The sequence below is a fragment of the Ovis canadensis genome, chromosome 6 (genome assembly GCF_042477335.2).
Source record: "Ovis canadensis isolate MfBH-ARS-UI-01 breed Bighorn chromosome 6, ARS-UI_OviCan_v2, whole genome shotgun sequence".
Lineage (NCBI taxonomy): Eukaryota > Metazoa > Chordata > Mammalia > Artiodactyla > Bovidae > Ovis > Ovis canadensis.
In genome coordinates this window covers 51,021,013-51,040,511 of record NC_091250.1, presented here as the reverse complement: position 1 = coordinate 51,040,511, position 19,499 = coordinate 51,021,013, and the positions used below count along the sequence as shown (strand labels likewise).

Genomic DNA, 19,499 nt, shown 5'->3' with positions numbered 1-19,499 from the left:
GTAAGAACTTGTCAACCACTCGCCATTTCCGTTAGAAATGTATGAGAATCCTAATTGCTCCATGATCTTGTCAGCACTTGGCATTGCCAAGTGTTTATTTTACTATTTTAATAGATTATTATTGTATTTAATTGTGATATTATTTTGCATTCTCTTAATGACTAACATTGTTGAACATATTTCAGTACCTTTGCCATTTTTAATATTCTTTTGATTGAAGATTATAACTCTAAAGAAAAAGGCAAAAACAGATGATAATGTTGAGTAAAAAATATTTTGTTTTCTGAATGGTGACTTAGGATAAATATAAATGACAAGTGTTAGAGTAAATCATGTGAGACAGGGCTAATCTATTTGGTAAAGATTGCTGATATGATTAAAGGAGCTTTAAATTATATTTGAAGTGTTGAGAAAATGATCCCACAAACAAGATCAATAACCACAGATGTGAATTTAAAAGAACAGAATAAAAACTGATAATTTGAAGGAAAAGTAGTAAAGATGGTTGAAAACAATGTTTCCATCCATCTTTAACTAATGAACAGAGTATGAGTGCCTGTTCATTATGAACAGGCAATGAATCTGAAAAAGTAATATAAACAACTGCTCACATTTCTAGAAGTTGTTGGAAAGGGACAGATGAAGTGTTTTTAGAGCAATGAAAGGATACGACTTATTTGATAGGTATGGTGTTGATAAATGATGAAACAGAATAGCACTGAAATTAATACATACATTAGTATGAGGGTGAAAACATGTTAGCATTGGCATCAGGATGAAAGATAAAGAAAAGTTATAATGTTGTGTAGACAAAGTCTCTAGAGCAGATACTGGTGGATTCATATAGTGCTTCCCTCTGTGTATGACAAAAGTTGCCCAGAGGCACTGAGAGGTCTTCTCACAAGTCTGTTAGAAACTCCATTCTGACCTCAGCAGGGATCAGAGTTATCAGTCCTGCACAATGTTACTGTGTAAATGATGAAATAAAAAAATAAAATCGTGATGCTAATCTAGAACTAGGCATTAAAAATAAAAATAATTTAAATAAGTAATAAATAAAAATAAAATATTATATAAAACATGTATGGTGCTAAGTGTATTACAAACAAAAATAGAAGTAGAAAACATCAGTATGAAGTGTCCCTCCATTATTCATCAAATGCCTATTGAATAAGTGCTGAATGAGCACTGAGAAAAATTAAGTGGATAGAGGGGTAAATTAAACACAACCTCTCTTCTCATGGAGTTCAGACATTAAACAAGCAATTAAAATAAAGAATGGTAAATATTGGCAAAGACAGAGGGCTTTGAAAATGTAAGGAATTCTTCAAGCAGTTCAAATTTAACAAGAGTCTTTATAAAATGTGAAAGTAGGATTAATACAGAAGTATAACTTGAGCACATATCAGGGTTCAGAAAGCAAAGATCAGAACAAATTGAGACTTATGAAACATTCCAGTACAGTGGTAAAGGAATTTTAGTTCTGTTCAGAGCAGAGAAATGAATCTTAACAGGTTAGTCACACTATTTGCACAAAATGAGAGAATATTGAGTTGGCCAAACTTAATTGTACTGATCTTCATCAAAGAAAATAAATGGACTAGAAGGAGTTTGAAGTTCTGCCCAAGATAGAAGTTGTGGAAAGTTTGCTTGAAATAATTCCATGTCTCTAGAAGAACACACCAACGACATCATAGGATCAAACACTACCTGATCTTTGAGAAAAAGTGAAAGAAATAGAGTATTAGATAAAGGGTGAGATCATCTACTCAATCTTCCATCGCTTTGTTTATTCGTCTTTACAAAGACAGTTCAGTACTTCTATGTGTCAAGCACTGCGCTGGTCAGTAGTGACACAAAGTTTAAGAAGTGGGAACCCTGAGCCCTGTCCTCACAAAAGCTCACACTCTAATTGAAAGTAGGCACAAATGTGCAATCATATGATGACTCGGTGGGTGAGGAATTCACCTGCAATGCAGAAGACACAGGAGACATGAATTCGACCTCTGGGTGGGGAAGGTCCCCTGGAGAAGGAAATGGCATCCCATTCCAGTCTTCTTGCCTGGGAAATCCCATGGACAGAGGAGCCTGGTGGGCCACAATCCTGGGGTCACAAATAGCTGGACACGATTGAGTGACTAAGCACGCACACAGGCCTGATAAATTCAACAGGAACTTCAGAGCATCAAACAATTAAAAGAATGTATGCAATTCTACAGACAGGAAAGATCTAAAACAAAAAAGAAAATGATGTTTTATTTAGAGTCTGATTTTTATTAATTCAAGGACAAATTGCCCATTGAACACAAATATGTACAGGAACTTATAAAGGTATCTAACCATTTAAAAAATATTTTAGTAATAAAGTAAAAAAAATACAAATCAGATGATATACAAAAGTAGATTTGTAGCTGACTGTGTAATGAAGTAGAAATAGCTTCAACTGACAAATCAGTGCCAACCCATCTTTAGTTGTTTGTTACAAGGTTCTGTACTTAACAAGTATCCATTAAATATTTTTCCAAAATGAGAATATAGCCAATATCTTATCATAACTTTAAGTGGAGTATAGTTTATTAAAATATTGAATCATTATGCTGTACACCTGAAACTAATAACATAACACTGTAAATCAGCCGGACTTTAAAAAATTTTTTTCATTCTAATTACACAGGCATGCAGTTTGGTTACATTTTATGTGAATTTGAATTATTTAAATATGAAGTATAATGCATTTAAAATATTTATAGATCTCACTCGAGGTAGATGTTAAAGCAAATAACCTTAAATTTAAAAACCATCAGTGACCATGTTTTGAAGTGAATGAATTGTAAACAGTTTACACTATTTCCACAAGGTGGAGCCATAGCGGTAACTGTATCCAGCAATGTATTCTTACAACCTTTTCTTTCCACATTATGTATTACGTTTATAACCATATTTATTGTTTATGACCATATTTATAACTTGAGGCTTTCTAAATAACTGAAATTATTCTATATTTAATAAGTGAACTGAAACACTGTCTTCAGCAAATTGAGTATGTTGGGGATTTATCCCACTCTTTTACTGCTGTCTAATATTCCGACAAAGGTCCGTCTAGTCAAGGCTATGGTTTTTCCTGTGGTCATGTATGGATGTGAGAGTTGGACTGTGAAAAAAGCTGAGCACCGAAGAATTGATGCTTTTGAACTGTGGTGTTGGAGAAGACTCTTGAGAGTCCCTTGGACTGCAAGGAGATCCAGCCAGTCCATTCTGAAAGAGATCAGCCCTGGCATTTCTTTGGAAGGAATGGTGCTGGAGCTGGAGCTCCAGTACTTTGGCCACCTCATGCGAAGAGTTGACTAATTGGAAAAGACTCTGATGCTGGGAGGGATTGGGGGCAGGAGGAGAAGGGGACGACAGAGGATGAGATGGCTGGATGGCATCACTGACTCGATGGACGTGAGTCTGAGTGAACTCGGGGAGATGGTGATGGACAGGGAGGCCTGGCGGGCTGCGATTCATGGGGTCGCAAAGAGTCGGACACGACTGAGCGACTGAACTGAACTGAATATCCCTTGCTGAAAAGAGAGTGGTAGTAATGGTGTTCGTCTCTTAGTCCTGTCTGACTCTTTGTTACTCTATGGACTGTAGCTCACCAGGCTCCTCTGTCCATGGGATTCCCCAGGCAAGAATACCGGAGTGGGTTGCCATTCCCTTCTCCAGGGAATCTTTCCGACCCATAGATAGAACCCAGGTCTCCTCCATTGCATGCAGATTCTTTACTGTCTGAGACACAGGGAAGCTCTGCTGAAAAGATTTATAGTTCATTTAGCAAGTCCCTTCATCAGTGGTCATTTAGGGGTCCTACTATTCTTCACTAGTGCAAATGATATCATGAAGAAATTTCTTGAACATTATCTTTGTGCAAGTGTGTCTGGAATATATATTCTGCTGGGAGAAATTTCTGGCTCAAAGCAAATGAACATTTTTAATTCTGTCAAATTGTCCTATTCAAAGGTTCCAATAATATACGGTCTAACCAACATTATATGAGAATGCTTATTTTTCTGCATGCCTGTTTTGTTTTTAAATGTTGCCACCTGATATAAAATGTTGTTGATGGTAATTTGTTACTCCTTAATTAGTAATGAGGTTGAATAAGTTTTAAACTATAGTTGTTCACTGACTTCCCAGCTCATATTACTTGCTCATTTGCCGCAATTTTTACAGGGTTACACTCTTTTTTGTGGGGATTAGTCAGAACTTTTTATTTATTATAGATATTAGTCATTAGATTGTTGTGTCTGTAAAACAAAATTTTCTCTTCACCTAGCACTTTGAAATTTCATAATGTGTGGCTTTCATTGCAAATGAGTTTTGAGTCTAGGTGGTCAAACATCAGGATTTTTCTCTTATTTTGTGTTGAAAGAGCTTTCTAAAATTTTAAAGCTCAACAAAGATATTCTGTTTATTTGATTATAATGTAATCATTTTTCACATTTAGTATTTTTATGCACATGGAATTTATATTTTTATGAAAATACAGTTAGTTTAGCACCATTTATTGATCAGACTGTTTTCCTTCTGTGATTTGAAATATTACCCTCATCATGCACTGGTTTCAATTGTATGTGATTGTGTGTCCAGATAGCCTATTAGTTCTACAGTTGACAAAAATCTTAATATTTAACACATATAAATGCAGTGGATCACAGAATTATTCTCACTTCCAAGAAGCAGGAAAGGGCTTCAGAAGCAGCAGCTCAGAGAGTTCAGATATTTCGTGAAATCCCATGACTGCATTGGTGGGTGATCTGGGCCTGGGAATGCATTTTTCCTATTTCTGACTCAGTGTTTTTCCCATTCTGCTGCAAACTCTAATTTGACATCAACAGAAAAACAGATCATTTTTACCCTCTTTTGTCTTGATTCTTTTTCAGTAACAGAGGAGTATTCATACTGTAGTAGATCCCCGTGCCAGAATGGGGGTACGTGTATAAACGCAAGAACTAGCTTTATCTGTGCTTGCCGACATCCTTTTACTGGTGACAACTGTACTGTCAAGGTGGCAGGAGAAAATGCTTTAGCTCCAGGTAAGAAAGTGCTTGTGTCCTTGGATTTGCTCAATGTCCTAAACAAAAATATTTTTTGAAATGTTTACAAATGAATGTTTAGACCTGCTTAATCTGGACTCACTTCAGGATTAATTCCTTTTACGTCTGAAATTCACTGAATAACATACATGGTTTTGTCAGGTAAACTAATTCATATACACTAGTTGAAATTTTCAATGTTGGTTTAATAGAAGTAGTTTATTAAAAATCCCCCAACTTGTTTTTTTTTAGTGCATCTTAAAATATATATTGCATAAGAAAATATAAATTATACTTTCTTAAAAGAAAATATATATTATATATATGCCATATAATATATATGTATAATAATGTATATACATACATATATATATATAAACTTTTTCTCCTCAAACAAGAATACATCTTTGATTCATATCAAACCTGATCCCTTGAATAAAGCTTTAATAAGTGTATAGCAGTGTCTTCTAGGAAGGTCATAATACCGTTCTGACTGGCTGAGGGCTGTTAGACTATGCTAAAATGTAGTGAGTAGAGCAAGATGCCTTTTTGTCCATTTGCTTACATAAGTATTGGTTGCTATAGATTTACTTCCAGAGTGTATCATTTTTTATTTTCACACAAGAAAAATGTGTGCAGTGCTTAATATATATTCTCTTTAAAATGATGGCAAAAATATGTTTCAAATCAGGCTTTTCTTAATAATATGCTGCATAATAAAGAGTGAATTTTTTAGTCTGCTCTTAAATCTCAGCCTTTGTAAGTACGTTTGGCATTAATTACATAGAAGATTGCTTTTGTCTACCTCTGTATAGTGCATATGATTTCCTTGGGTTTCCGTTTTAGCCTCCAGAAACTGTTTGACAACGTGCAGAAGAAATTGTTTCTACATCATGTCAGCTTTAATTCATGCAAGAGGCTTTAAAACATTCTGGCATACCATAATAATCATAAAATGCTTTGAATCCCTTCATCTCTAGAGAGATCAAAGACACACACAAATTAATCTTTGAGGCATTCTTGTGAATGATATATTGAGTGTTACTGTCATTCTACCATGATCTAAGTGGAGAAACTGAGTCTCAGAGAGACTAAGCAATTTTGGGTAGTTCAGGCAGGAAAAAAGGCAGACATCCAGACACACATGCCCTTGTTAAGTCCAGTGAGTGACCATTTTACTTCTACTAAGCCTTTTTGTAACTGAGATAAAGATTAAAGATATAAACAAGATCAAAACATGAAAATCAACTCTTTCCATTTTTTTCCACTAACAGATTTTTCAAAAGGAACTTACAGATATGCACCGATGGTGGCATTTTTTGCATCTCATACTTACGGAATGACTACACCTGGTCCTATCTTATTTAATAACTTGGATGTCAACTACGGAGCCTCATATACGCCAAGAACTGGAAAATTCAGAATCCCCTATCTTGGGGTGTATGTTTTTAAGTATACCATTGAGTCAGTTAGTGCTCATATATCTGGATTTTTAGTGGTTGATGGAGTAGACAAGCTTACATTTGAGTCTGAAAATGGAAACAGTGAAATACACTGTGATAGGGTTTTGACTGGGGATGCCTTATTAGAATTGAATTATGGGCAGGAAGTGTGGTTGCGCCTTGTAAAAGGAACAATTCCAGCCAAATTTCCCCCTGCCACTACATTTAGTGGTTACTTATTATACCGTACATAAATTAGCATGAAAGACAGTCACCTTTACTGAGAAGCAGCCAGGGTTTTTATTTATCTTTGCATGCACATCTGCTCTGTTTTTGGTTTTTCAACATGAATGAAAACGAATCTCTTTGTAAAATCTGAGTAAGGCTCTAAGTTTGTTTATTTCACAAAATTATTTAATTATCTTTTAGACAACCCATATATGAAGGAATTTTTGCTCCTAAAGAGGTTTAGTAGCATAGAAAACAAAATTAGTTTTTTAGCATAACCATTCCTATTTTTGTTCTTTCATGTTAAGGCATTGCAATATAAAGGAATATTATAAAAGGACAATCAGTCAATATTGCCAGTCACAGTAATCTTTTCAACAAAACATTTAACTTTTGTGATTCCTTGTGTGCATAAATATATAACATATGTTTCTTAAAATCATAAGTTCAAAGCACTCAAAGACCAAGAAGTCTTCCTTTAACTTTGATTTTCAGTTTTTTCTGTTAGTTTAAAATTTTACATATTGAAATTTTCACTTGTAATGAAAAATTTTTAACTTGAATTAGAAAATTGAAATATGTTTTACTATTGTTTCCTTCCTAAACTATATTCAATATCCAGTGAAAAGCCATAAAGGAAAAGAATATGAAAAACCATATATATATGTGTGTAACTCAATCAATTGCTATACACCACAAACTAACACATTGTAAGCCAACTATACATCAATAAAATTTTTCTAAAAGATTATTTTTTTCTTCCTATAATTAGAGAATAAAGAAATAGTTAACACACGAACATTTACACCCAAGTCTAAAGACACAGAAGTGGATATTCTATCTTTCTTTCATCATACAATAACCATGTGTGCTCTGTCACACTCAACTCTTCGTGACTTCATGGACTGCAGCCCAGCAGGCTCCTGTATCCATGGGATTTCCCAGGCAAGAATACTGGAGCAGGGTTGCCACTTCCGTCTCCACTGGATCTTTCTCACCCAGAGATCGAACCGGGGCTCCTGAACCAGCAGGCAGATTCTTTACCACTGAGCCACCAAGGAAGCCCATACAATATATACAGGGGAAAAATAAAAAACACCTTTCTATAATAAGTATCCTATGGCAACACATGCAGACCTGATTGCATTTTTATAACAGGTGCATATATCCCATGGTGATATTATGATGTATGGATTTATGGTATGCTTCCTGTGCCCTGGTTCTCTTCTATGCAGCTAATACGTAACATCTCATTGATTCCTTACAACATTTTTAAAAGGTGGGTATTAACCAAGTTCCACAGCTAGGAAGGACTAAGGTAGGATTTAGAACCTTCTTCTCTAGCACCCACTTGCATCCTTTCTCTATCTTACTTCCTACAGATGTACCATAATTGATTTAACAATCCCTTTGAAGTTCATTTGGATTATCTCCAATGCTTCATTATAACAATATTATTGTAGTGAACACTCTTAAACACACATTCCTTATATATTTAAAAAGATATTTCTGAAGAAGAAATTCCTGTAAGACATTCTAAGAAAGAAGTAAAAGTTTTTGGTATGGAAAACATTCCTCATCAATTAATTTATTTAATGCTTATTATAATCCTATGAATAATGTACTAACCTTATGAGATATGTATCATGTATTATTCTCTTTACACTGGTGAGAAACAGAGGCACATAAGTGGGTAAGTTTCACAGTAGTTCAGGAAATTGTGAGAATTTCAAGAACAAAAGATAAGCGTATATTTCTACTTTGCTAAAAGTTCTATCAAAAGGCCCTTGAGAAGATTGTTATCCAGTTTACTCATGTTAAGGAGTACTCACTGCCCCCAAGAAAGACATACTAATCAAAACTTACAGTATTTAAAACTGCTGCCAATCTTAAAAGTGAAAATATTATTTCCTCAGAGCAGAAACAATTTTTTTTCAAATTTTCTAAAACTTGAATGCACATGTCCAAGCAGAGAGGTGTATACAAATGTTGACAGTAACTTTGTATGTAATAGCCAAAAACTAGGTTTTACCCACATGTTAGGCAACAGATGAATATTTAAGCAAACTCAGATATATCCACACAGCAGAGGACTGCCAATCAATATAAAGGAAGGAACACACAACACATACTCTATGCCAATCTGTAAAGATTTCAACCTGCAGCCTAATGAAACTTGGACAGCCCTGCAGGTAAGTGTGAAGTGTGTATTGCCCAGCAGAATGTGTCATGTTGAGCCAAAATTGCTGTGCCCTCACAGCCCAGCCTCAGTACACCAGGAAGAGTGGAAGCCAGTTGCTGACAAATGAAGGCCGAATGACTGACAGTTTCTCCTCTATGTGTAAATGTGTTATTTTCAAAAGTATTTGGAGAATTTTGATAATTTCCATAGTCCATGCCTAAAATAACATCACAATCTGAAATGTTTATTACTTCAAATACTCCTAGATTAAACAGAATTTTTGCTTTCCAATTATACTTTTCAACAGATACCAGTGATTTCAATGCACTGCCTTTCCTGTAAGAGCAAGAACAGTAGGAAGTGAGTCATTTAACAATATTTGTCATTGCCACGCACAATTTAATTTTTGATTTTGTAATTAGATAATTTAGAACATTTAGCATTAAATAATGCTTTAGTGTTTGGGTTTTAATTACCAATTTTATCCTATATTTTTACACATATTTGTAGAAATGCACAATTAAATGACAAATTGCCAACAATTACCAAAAGGCATTGTGGCCACTAAGTTTCTGTGAACTTCTTTGTGTATCTTTTTAAAAGCCATACAATATTATTCAGGACAGCTTAGCAACATATTTGTAACTGTCATGATCAAGTTTTTCCATATATTAAAAAAGAACACTGGGATTTTCTTGATTTTCCTTATGCACACAGTAGACTTTAATGGATATTATTTTTCAGATTGAATTCCAGAGCTATTCTCTCTCACCAGACCTTCCTGCCTAGCAAACTCCCAAAGTATACTCAGACTCTAATTAGTGATGACAATTTCATACCCATTCATTCATCAATTATTTAATAAATAGCCACTTTGTGACAGACAGGATAAATCATATATTAAAGTAACGTAAAAATAAATATCAAGTAAATCAGTACAGACAGATACTGCATTTGAAATACATTATTCAGAGTCATGCTGAGATTTACTCTCACCAAAATCATGAATAGTTCCATAAGAATGGAAAATGTATCTTTAATAACGAATTCTGCCAACAAAAGTCTGTCTAGTCAAAGCTATGGTTTTTCCAGTAGTCATGTATGGATGTGAGAGTTGGACTATAAAGAAAGCTGAGCATTGAAGAATTGATACTTTTGAAGTGTGGTGTTGGAGAAGACTCCTTGAGGGTCCCTTGGACTGCAAGAAAATCAATCCAGTCAATCCTGAAGGAAACCAGTCCTGAATATTCATTGGAAAGACTGATGCTGAAGCTGAAATTCCAATACTTTGGCCACCTGATGTGAAGAACTAACTCATTGGAAAAGCCCCTGATGCTGGGAAAGATTGAAGGCAAGAGGAGAAGGGGACAACAGAGGATGAGATGGTTGGATGGCATCACTGACTCAATGGACATGAGATTGAGCAAGTTCTAGGAGTTGGTGATGGCAACTTTGTGAGCCCATAGGGGCACAGAGAGTCAGACACAACTGAGAGACTGAACTGAACTGAATAACCAACCTCCCTCTATTTCCTACACCTCTGACAAACTTCCATTACTTGTTTTTGGCTCACTCCAGGAATAAAGAAACTTCATATTCAAAGCCAAGTGAGCCTAAATTGTTCTCTCTTACTATCTTACCAAACTGCTCATTTTGGAGAATGGGCTAGGATCATTAGGGCCCTGAGCTCAGTCTCTTAGTTGCATCCAACTCTTTGTGATCCCACGCTGACTCTTTGTGACTCTTTGTAACTGTTTGTGACTGTAGCCCACCAGGCTCCTCTGTTCATGGCAATACTGGAGTGGGTTGCCATTTCCTTCTCCATTGGGGCATCAGGAAATGCTAAAAATAAGCCAAACTGATTTTCACTTGACTAATTAATGCTCTTAAAGGGAATTTTTTTAATGTTATTCATCTGTTTCAAAATATAAACTCACTGAATTGAATGAACTTCTAATTGGTAGAAGTTCAGTTATATATAAACATTATTTATATATAGATATTTACATTACACATACATTTGGTCATATGTAAATTCAGGTTTTCATTTATCTAATATATGTCTAAATACTTCTAAATAATTTTATATCTATATATATACATTATTTGTATTATATATATAAAATTTAAGATCTTTACCATGAACTTTTCATCCAAGTCTGAAGGAAATGGGTTGACAACTTGGCACTTTTTTTAATAACTGCTACAGTTTATTACTGTCAATTTTTTCACATTAGAAACTAGTTGAGTAATAATCTTTGCTTTCAAGGGCAATTTTTTAATGCAATGAAACACTCCTTTCTCAAAATTGTTTGCCTATTCTCTATCTTTGCAAGCACGTGTGGGACACTTCAGAGCAGAAATGATAGCCCACTCTTTCTAGATTGCACATTTACTCTGGTTGATCTTCCCGGTTAGAGGCAGAGATGTTTGCTGCCCCAGTGGTTTCAAACCCAGTGCTTCATCAATGAGCTGAGAAGTGTTATAATCTGTGAGATCAGTGAGAATCTTCAGTCAGCTATATTGGGTTTGTGCTGGGGGAAAAAACAATAACAACGTAGTGTTCATTTCTCTGGGCTGACATGCTAATTAAACAATCCCAAACTCTGGAAATGTCCAAATTTAGGATTTTTAGTTATTTTTATTCATGGGTTTCTTTATGAAATATCAAAACCCAGATTTTGGTCAAAACATTTCCCAGAAAACAAGGGTCAGATGTAGTAATATTTATAATATTTTAAAATGTTATTTGCATATTTAAAAAATATCAATCTATAGCAGATTTTGGTTTGTAACATGATTCCCTATTCAGTTCAGTTCAGTTCAGTCACTCAGTCGTGTCCAGCTCTTTGTGACCCCATGAATTGCAGCAGGCCAGGCCTCCCTGTCCATCACCAACTCCAGGAGTTCACTCAAACTCACGTCCATCGAGTCAGTGATGCCATCCAGCCATCTCATCCTCTGTCGTCCCCTTTCCTCCTGCCCCCAGTCCCTCCAGGCATCAGAGTCTTTTCCAATGAGTCAACTCTTCGCATGAGGTGGCCAAAGTACTGCAGTTTCAGCTTTAGCATCATTCCTTCCAAAGAACACCCAGGAGTGACTTCCTATTATATTCAAATAAATACTTATAGCAAGCCCAATGAAGATTACAATTAAAATGCTATAAGACCACCATCTAGGAGTCAGTGTTTTTTCCAGTGTGTTTAAATCTATATCCAAAAGTTTGGATTAAAATACTTGAATTCCCTTTTAAAATCGAACAACTACTGTATCAAGTCCACTCAAGTTAAGAATGAAAATACTACATTACACAACCCGAGGGTTGGGCATTCTTGTAAAAACTACTCTACTTTGCTTACTTAGCCAGCAGAGAAGAAACTGACTGACTAGATTCTTCTTACCAGGAAAAAGACAATTACAGAGAGTTTCTAAAATTGCAGATAGTGTTAAAATTGTTTTGGTAACTTACTGCCCTTCATTGATCTTTGCTGTCACCATCACCAAAGCATTTAATTGTGCAGAATCTGTATAAAGAGGACCACATATCTATTTCTTCATCTATATGAAAATTGTGAATTAAGGATGACAATTTACCAGAACACGTATGTAGAAAAATACCTTTGTACTACCTAACCATTTCCAAAAATCATTTGAGATAGCTAGATGAATAATATGATAGGAAAAATATTAACTTTGACAAACGTACTTGCTATTTAAACATCCAATATATGTCAAGAACATGTGCTTTTCGTATCCTAATTTTTTAGATATACTCATAAGCACTAATTTTCATTATTTGTCACAGTCACCTTGTGTTTAACAAAGAATATTCTACAGAGATGCCTCCCACTGTCTCAAGCCCTTTTTTAACCCCCTTCTGCACCTGATTCCATATCCCACCATTGTATTAATAGATTTGCTGTTTAACGAACATGTTTAGATCTCTTTAATCCTACTGAGGAGGCAGTTAAATAGTGTGGAAATTATTCTGTAGATGAAATTTAAAAGACTCTCCGGGGATTACATGTCTTTTTAATGTTACTTTCATTGTCCTTTCTGAAGCTTGTCATTAAGGTTTTTAATCATGATTCTATTTCATAAGCACTAATTCTATTTCCTTTAAATGGTCAGCAAACTGATAGGTTATTCATGGGTTTTAACTTTTCACAGAGCTCCATATTAACAGCAAACTGAACTCTATCCCATGCAACGAACAAAGACCATTACTGAATTTCTCTATTATTTTTTTGGTTTCTTTCATCCCATGTGGCATATTCGACAAAGCAACAATAGCATCATCATAATCAAAAACCACTACCAAAATATCCTAAGGGCATTCTTGGGTATCACAAAAGAACCTCTGCTTTTATACTTAAGAAATTTATTTTAAATATCACTGGAGCAGTATTGGTATCTGAAAACTGATTTTGTAGTGTATTCTGAAAAATGGGCAGACAAAGATGCCTGTAAAGAATCTTAGAATTCCAATGGTACCCATTGTTACCCAATGGTACCAATTCCAAATGGTACCCAATGAGGTTGGGTACCATTTGCCCAACAATAAAGTTCTTGGCACTGCAACTAATGGAAGATCACTGAGACAGAAGCATACTGGGAACTGAATAGGACTAAATGTCTTAAATTTATTAATTAAATTTTACTAATTTAGAAAGTTTTCTAGTAAAATTCATTTTATTTAATTTGATGGAACAAAAATAATTTGAATATTCAAGTTTGTGATCACCAGTACGTAAACTAGTTCTAATTATTTTTTAATTAGAAAATTAATATGTGACATCTACATTTGGCTAAGGCTGTTATCTTTGTTAGACACAGGTTTTAGGCCTGTGATGAAAGCACTGAATTTTCTTAAAATAATCTCATTCTGGGCTGTAACAAATAGCTACTTACCTGCCCTAGCTACATACTTAACACACTGATGCAGTTGTGCCAACAACTGTATTCTTCACGCCAATGGAAAAATGATCTTGGCAAGTGACCTTGTGAAGAGACTATTTTCAAGAAGGCAAAATAGCTACTACCTCAGGAAGAATGACTTCTCTTACCAATAAGTAATTATACAGAATTTGAATTGCAGTTCTCTTCTTGAAGTACACATCACACAAGCTACTCACTGCCCTTATATCACTAAAGTTTAAAAATTGTAACATCATTTTTTCCCCAGAACTGTAAAATCAAACACAACACCAGCTACAGAGAGAAAGCTTCTAAGTATTTTCTTTCCCTCTTGCTTCTTTCTGGCAACTATGTGATAGAAAATGTATGGAGACAAAAGGAAGAAGAAAGATCAAAAGAGAAGTAAGAATGAGGAAAAGGAAGATGAGTAGGAGGAGGAGGGTGCCCTTGAGAGGGGGAGAGTGATGAGAGGGAGCAGAAGTAATAACTAAAGAGCCAAATCGATTAATATTGAGAGACAGACTATGGTCAGACACAGAGTGATGTAGCATTGGGGACTGAAAACCATCTGAGTTGTAAGATAACAGTACATTTTCATCAACTTACCTCTGAGCCCAGATGGCATTGTTACCCAGCAAGAGCTTAGTGCCCCTCACAAGTAGATGCAAATACTTTGGCACTAATATTTGAAAAAAGAAAAGAATTTTATTTTGAGGTCCACCAGCAAGGAGACAGGGCTCAAAGCTGTCTTTCTGCTTCAGACTTCAAAATAATAGTTAGGGGTTAGGGGAATTTCAAACTTGGAAGCTGATTGGCTAGTCTCAAATCAGTACATATAAGCCACTCACGCTGCTGGAAGCCACATTTTCCTTATTGAAGGAATTCTTCATCCCTAAAGGGTGTGCTGCCGTCCATGGGGTTGCAAAGACTGGGAAACGACTGAGAGACTGAACTGAACTGACCTGAAAAGGATCTGATGGCAATGCTTCTATTCTTTGAGTTTGTAGAGTGAAGAAGATCCTTGGTTCTGGGGTTATCCTGGAAATATGAGTTCCCATCCAGTATACACCCAGAGCTGTCTATGTAAAATAATTCAAGGTTTGATTAATCAACTATATAAGGAGGCAACACCAGTTTAAGCTGGTCAGTATTTCATGTACTGTTTTCAAAGGGAAAACCCACAGAGAAAGCCTGCAACCTATTTGTATCTACTTGCTCCAGCTGCCATTTAGAAAACCAGTAACTTTGTCTTTGACGCTGTCCTTTGAACTTTGTGGAGTGCTATTTTCTGAGTCACGTATGGATGTCAGAGTTGGACTATAAAGAAAGCTGAGCGCCAAAGAATTGATGCTTTTGAATTGTGGTGTTGGAGAAGACTCTTGAGAGTCCCTTGGACAGCAAGGAGATCCAACCTGTCCATCCTAAAGGAAATCAGTCCTGAATATTCATTGGAAGGACTGATGCTGAAGCTGAAACTCCAATAATTTGGCCACTTGATGTGAAGAACTGACTCATTGGAAAAGACCCTGATGCTGGGAAAGATTGAAGGCGGGAGGAGAAGGGGAGGACAGAGGATGAGATGGTTGGATGGCATCACTGACTCAACGGACCTGCGTTTGAGTAGACTCCAGGATTTGGTGATGGACAGGGAGGCCTGGTGTGCTGCAGACCATGGTGTTGCAAAGAGTCGGGACACAACTGAGCAACTGAACTGAACTGAACTGATTTTCTGAGTAATGTAATACCAGCTTCACAAAATAGGAAGCAAAGGGAAAAGGAATTATTTTCTCATTCCAAATATTCTGAATGATAGTGTTCTCATAGTCTTCCTTTGTGTTCTTAAAACTTGGCAATGGGTCTAACGAGAGAAAAAGTTAGCATTCCTACAAATTGTCTTTTAGTGGAATTCTAAGATTATTTCCTAGTATAAAACAATTGTCAGTGTGTTTATTCAGCATATTATTTGAAGTCCCATTTAAAGATCTGCACTTTAAAACGAAAGGCATGAATGGGTAAATTGGTCACATTTTCAACAAATTAAGCTTATGTTCTGGTAATACCAAGAACTGCCAAGTTTCTACACTGGCATTGCTGCTGATAAGTGTAGGAAGTTGGCAAATATATTTAAACTTTTTATGTGTTTCTGAGCTCTAAAAGCAAAGAAAATGCTACAGAATTTTTTTTTTAATTAGAGTAGTGGCTTTAAAGTGAATCTGTATTTAATTCAGATTGCTCTTACTATAAAGTATGTTCTGTATATTTATCATAAAATAATTTATTATAATATGCATTTTTCTCTCTCCCCAAATCTATTTTTTCTTAAAAGATAAAAGGAAATAAATTTCCATCCAAAGTAAAATTTCATTAATTTCAGCCTGCATCTCTTTTAGAAAAAGAGAATTTGATTAACAAATATATAACTAAATAATCACAGAGGTGGAGTTTGGGAGAGGAAGTTCTTTGTAAAATCTCAGAACAGATACCAGAGGCACATAATTCTGATTTTCCCTTCTGAAATATTTCATAACATCATCCAGATTAAAGTGAGAATTTTTTTCAGAATAAATGGAAAGACATTCTGAAAAGTATTTTATTTTCCAACTCTTTCCTATTTTATTTCTTGCCCCATATTTTGTAAAGTCCAAGAATACTCTAAAACACTTTCTAGGAAATACTGTATTTTCAGTGAAATTTATTTTCATTGTATATAGACCTGAAAGAAAAGTAGTAATTATCCTGAAAGTTAAAGTGTTAGTCACTCAGTCGTGTCTGACTTTTTGCAACCCCGTGTACTGTAGCCCGCTAGGCTGCTCTCTGTCCATGGAATTTCCCAGGCCAGAATACTGTAGTGGATAGCCGTTCCCTTTCTGCAGGGGCCCTTCCTGACCAAGGGATGGAACCTGGGTTTCCCACATTGCAAGTAGACTCTTCTCTGAGACAGCAGGGAAGTCAATATAGACCTGAGAAAGGCCTAATTATATTTTCTTTTTGAAAATGTTACTATTAATATTCTGTTCAACAGGATTCTATGGTTATCTAAACCAATTAAACTGCCATCTGAGTATTATATTTAAAAGAAATTATTTCACATCATTATTTACAAATTGCCATTAGTTTAAGCATAGATTTTATTAAATGAAATATTTATCTTGTGCAAAGAAACACCTTGCTTATTTAAGTGAAATGTTTGTCTTGTGCAAATAAACGTATGGAATGAATTACAAAAAAAAAGTCTGTACATAGCCACCTTTATAATCAAGTTAAAAAAATACAACTAAATAAAACAATTTGACTTGTAATAGGAGATGAAGCAACCCTTGGGTTTAATTAGTCATTATACAAAAAAAGTCCTAGTCAAAAAAAATTTCTTCCTAAGTATCAGAAGCCCTTTGAATGTACAGAGCTCACATTATTGAAAATCTGTATGTTTCAATTGATGAAGATTAAGCAAGATGAATACTTGATTATCTCAGATGAAATCACTTGTGCTGACAGAACATCTGTTACAACCTCCCCTCTTGTTATTTTATTGCAAATTTACAATCTATTGGAACTAAAATAGCATGATTAAAACTATAGACATTTTGAATAAAGGGTAATTTATAGACCTCTCTAAATAATCAAACCTATTTTGCAAGTGGATGAGATTTTAAAACAGAAAAAGATTTCTGAAACCCTATATGTGTTGCTTTTCATTCAAAGAAACTCTCGTATTTGGTATCTTCATTCAGTCATAACTACTACTAAAAAATCCCAGAATCAAAAATGTTTAATGTTCATTTACATTTATATTTATAAAAGCTATTTTACAGAGAGTTAATATTGGTTTTTCTTGTTTATAATATCCTCAAGGACTAACCCAGTGGCCATGTATAGTAGATATTTATTTAGTATTTGTTTACTGAACACTTAACTCGAAAATAAATGAGTTAAATGTCCATACGCACAAGTTTTAGGTATGTACAAATGTTTCACACTGCCTAAGAAAGAAGCTAAAATTATTTCATACAGAATGATGCCATATTACATAATTTATAAATGCAAGAGTGTGAAATAGTCAGTGTAATATTTAAAGTTTATGAAAACAATCTCTCTCATATAACTGATGTTCCCCATAATCTGCCTATGTAACAATTAAATCTATGAAACTATGTTAACTCTGAATAAAAGGTTATAAAAATCATTTGTTAACTACAGCTTGGTGGTGATTTAGTCGCTAAGTCATGTCTGACTCTTGCCACCCCATGGATTATAACCTGCCAGGCTCCTCTATCCATGGGATTCTCCTGGCAAGAATACCGGAGTGGGTTGCCATTTCCTTCTCCAGGGGATCGTCGCAACCCAGGAATTGAACCTGCATCTTCTGTGGCTCTTGCCTTGCAGGCAAATTCTTTACCACTGAGCCACTAGGGAAGCCTTGACTATTTGCATATTGCTAACTAAAATTTCTAATTTTATTATTTATTTACCTTAAATCAAATTTTCTGACCAGAATGAAGCACAGATTTAGGTCCCAAGATGGTCAGAGGTTTCTTTGATAACAAGGCCTGAAATCAGTTATCAGTCAATCCCAGAGATCACATCTATTTCATGGGAGGGGCTGTCTATTATGGGTGCTGGTTTTATAGGCAGAAATTACTAAATTCAAACTCAGTCATGAGCATTGGACTCTTGTGCTTCATTTTCTTTATCTGCAAATAGACATAAAAACAGTTCCCATGTATTATTAAGATTTTTATAGAGATTAATTATGACAATGCTTGTAAAACACTAAACACAGTGGCTGTGTGGCTGTGTACTCAGTCCTGTCTGATTCTTTGCACCCCGCTGGACTGTAGTCTGCCAGACTCCTTTGTCCATGGAATTTTCCAGGTAAAAGTATTGGAGAGTGGCTTGCCATTCCTTACTGCAAGTGATCTTCCTGGCCCCAGGATCAAACCCACATCTCTTGCGTCTCCTGTGTTGGCACGCATATTTTTTACCACTGTGCCACCGTGGAAGCCACGATTAGCACCTAGGAAATACTCACTAAATGATGGGCTAACACTGTGATGCTGGAAAGAAGATCATGAAGAGTAAAGGGGAATGCCCAGAGGAGGGGAGGAGACAAATGGCAAGCTCTCAACCACTGCTTATTGTTGTTTTCAACTTTTAACAAGGAAAGCGAAAAGCAGTAAACAGAATGAGAGTAAGCTTATGAAAATGGATAGGACAAAAGATGCCCTTTTGCCAGAATAAACTTGTATACTCATCTGTGACAGACTAAAAATCTGAAAGGAAAAAGAAGTACAAAGCAAGCCTTGCACACTGGATTGAATAATTCTGAAATGAAATATATCTTTAGCTTGAGGTAATACATCAGTGTTTGGGGAAAACAGAAAATGAGGTCATGTGAAGAAAAAAATGTAACAGAAAATTATTTGCTGAATTTCAAATTCTGTATTAATTTGTCACCTTTATGTCACAGTGACACAAACCTTGCAAGGGTGTACAAAAATGTTTAACTATAAAAGGATATGAAAAAATGGCAAAATGAAAAAGAATTTCTCACATAAGTAAATTTTTTAAAATTGAGATATAATCACCATATAATATTATGTTGGTTTCAAGTGTATAAACAGTTAAATACAGTTTTAGGCTGGAAAAATGGCT

The 19,499-nt window shown here is 35.2% G+C and overlaps 1 protein-coding gene across 2 annotated transcripts in view; it reads left to right on the top strand.

Moving 5' to 3' along the window:
* The window catches only part of MMRN1 (multimerin 1), a 105,535-nt gene extending 98,036 nt beyond the window's left edge, over positions 1-7,499 (top strand). For both annotated transcript variants that reach the window (XM_069593702.1, XM_069593703.1), the window contains exons 8-9: positions 4,926-5,078; positions 6,353-7,499. In XM_069593702.1, the coding sequence (XP_069449803.1) occupies positions 4,926-5,078; positions 6,353-6,774 (575 nt within the window). In that variant the 3' untranslated portion in view covers positions 6,775-7,499. The remainder of the gene's footprint in view (positions 1-4,925; positions 5,079-6,352) is intronic.
* The last annotated feature ends 12,000 nt before the right edge of the window (positions 7,500-19,499 follow it).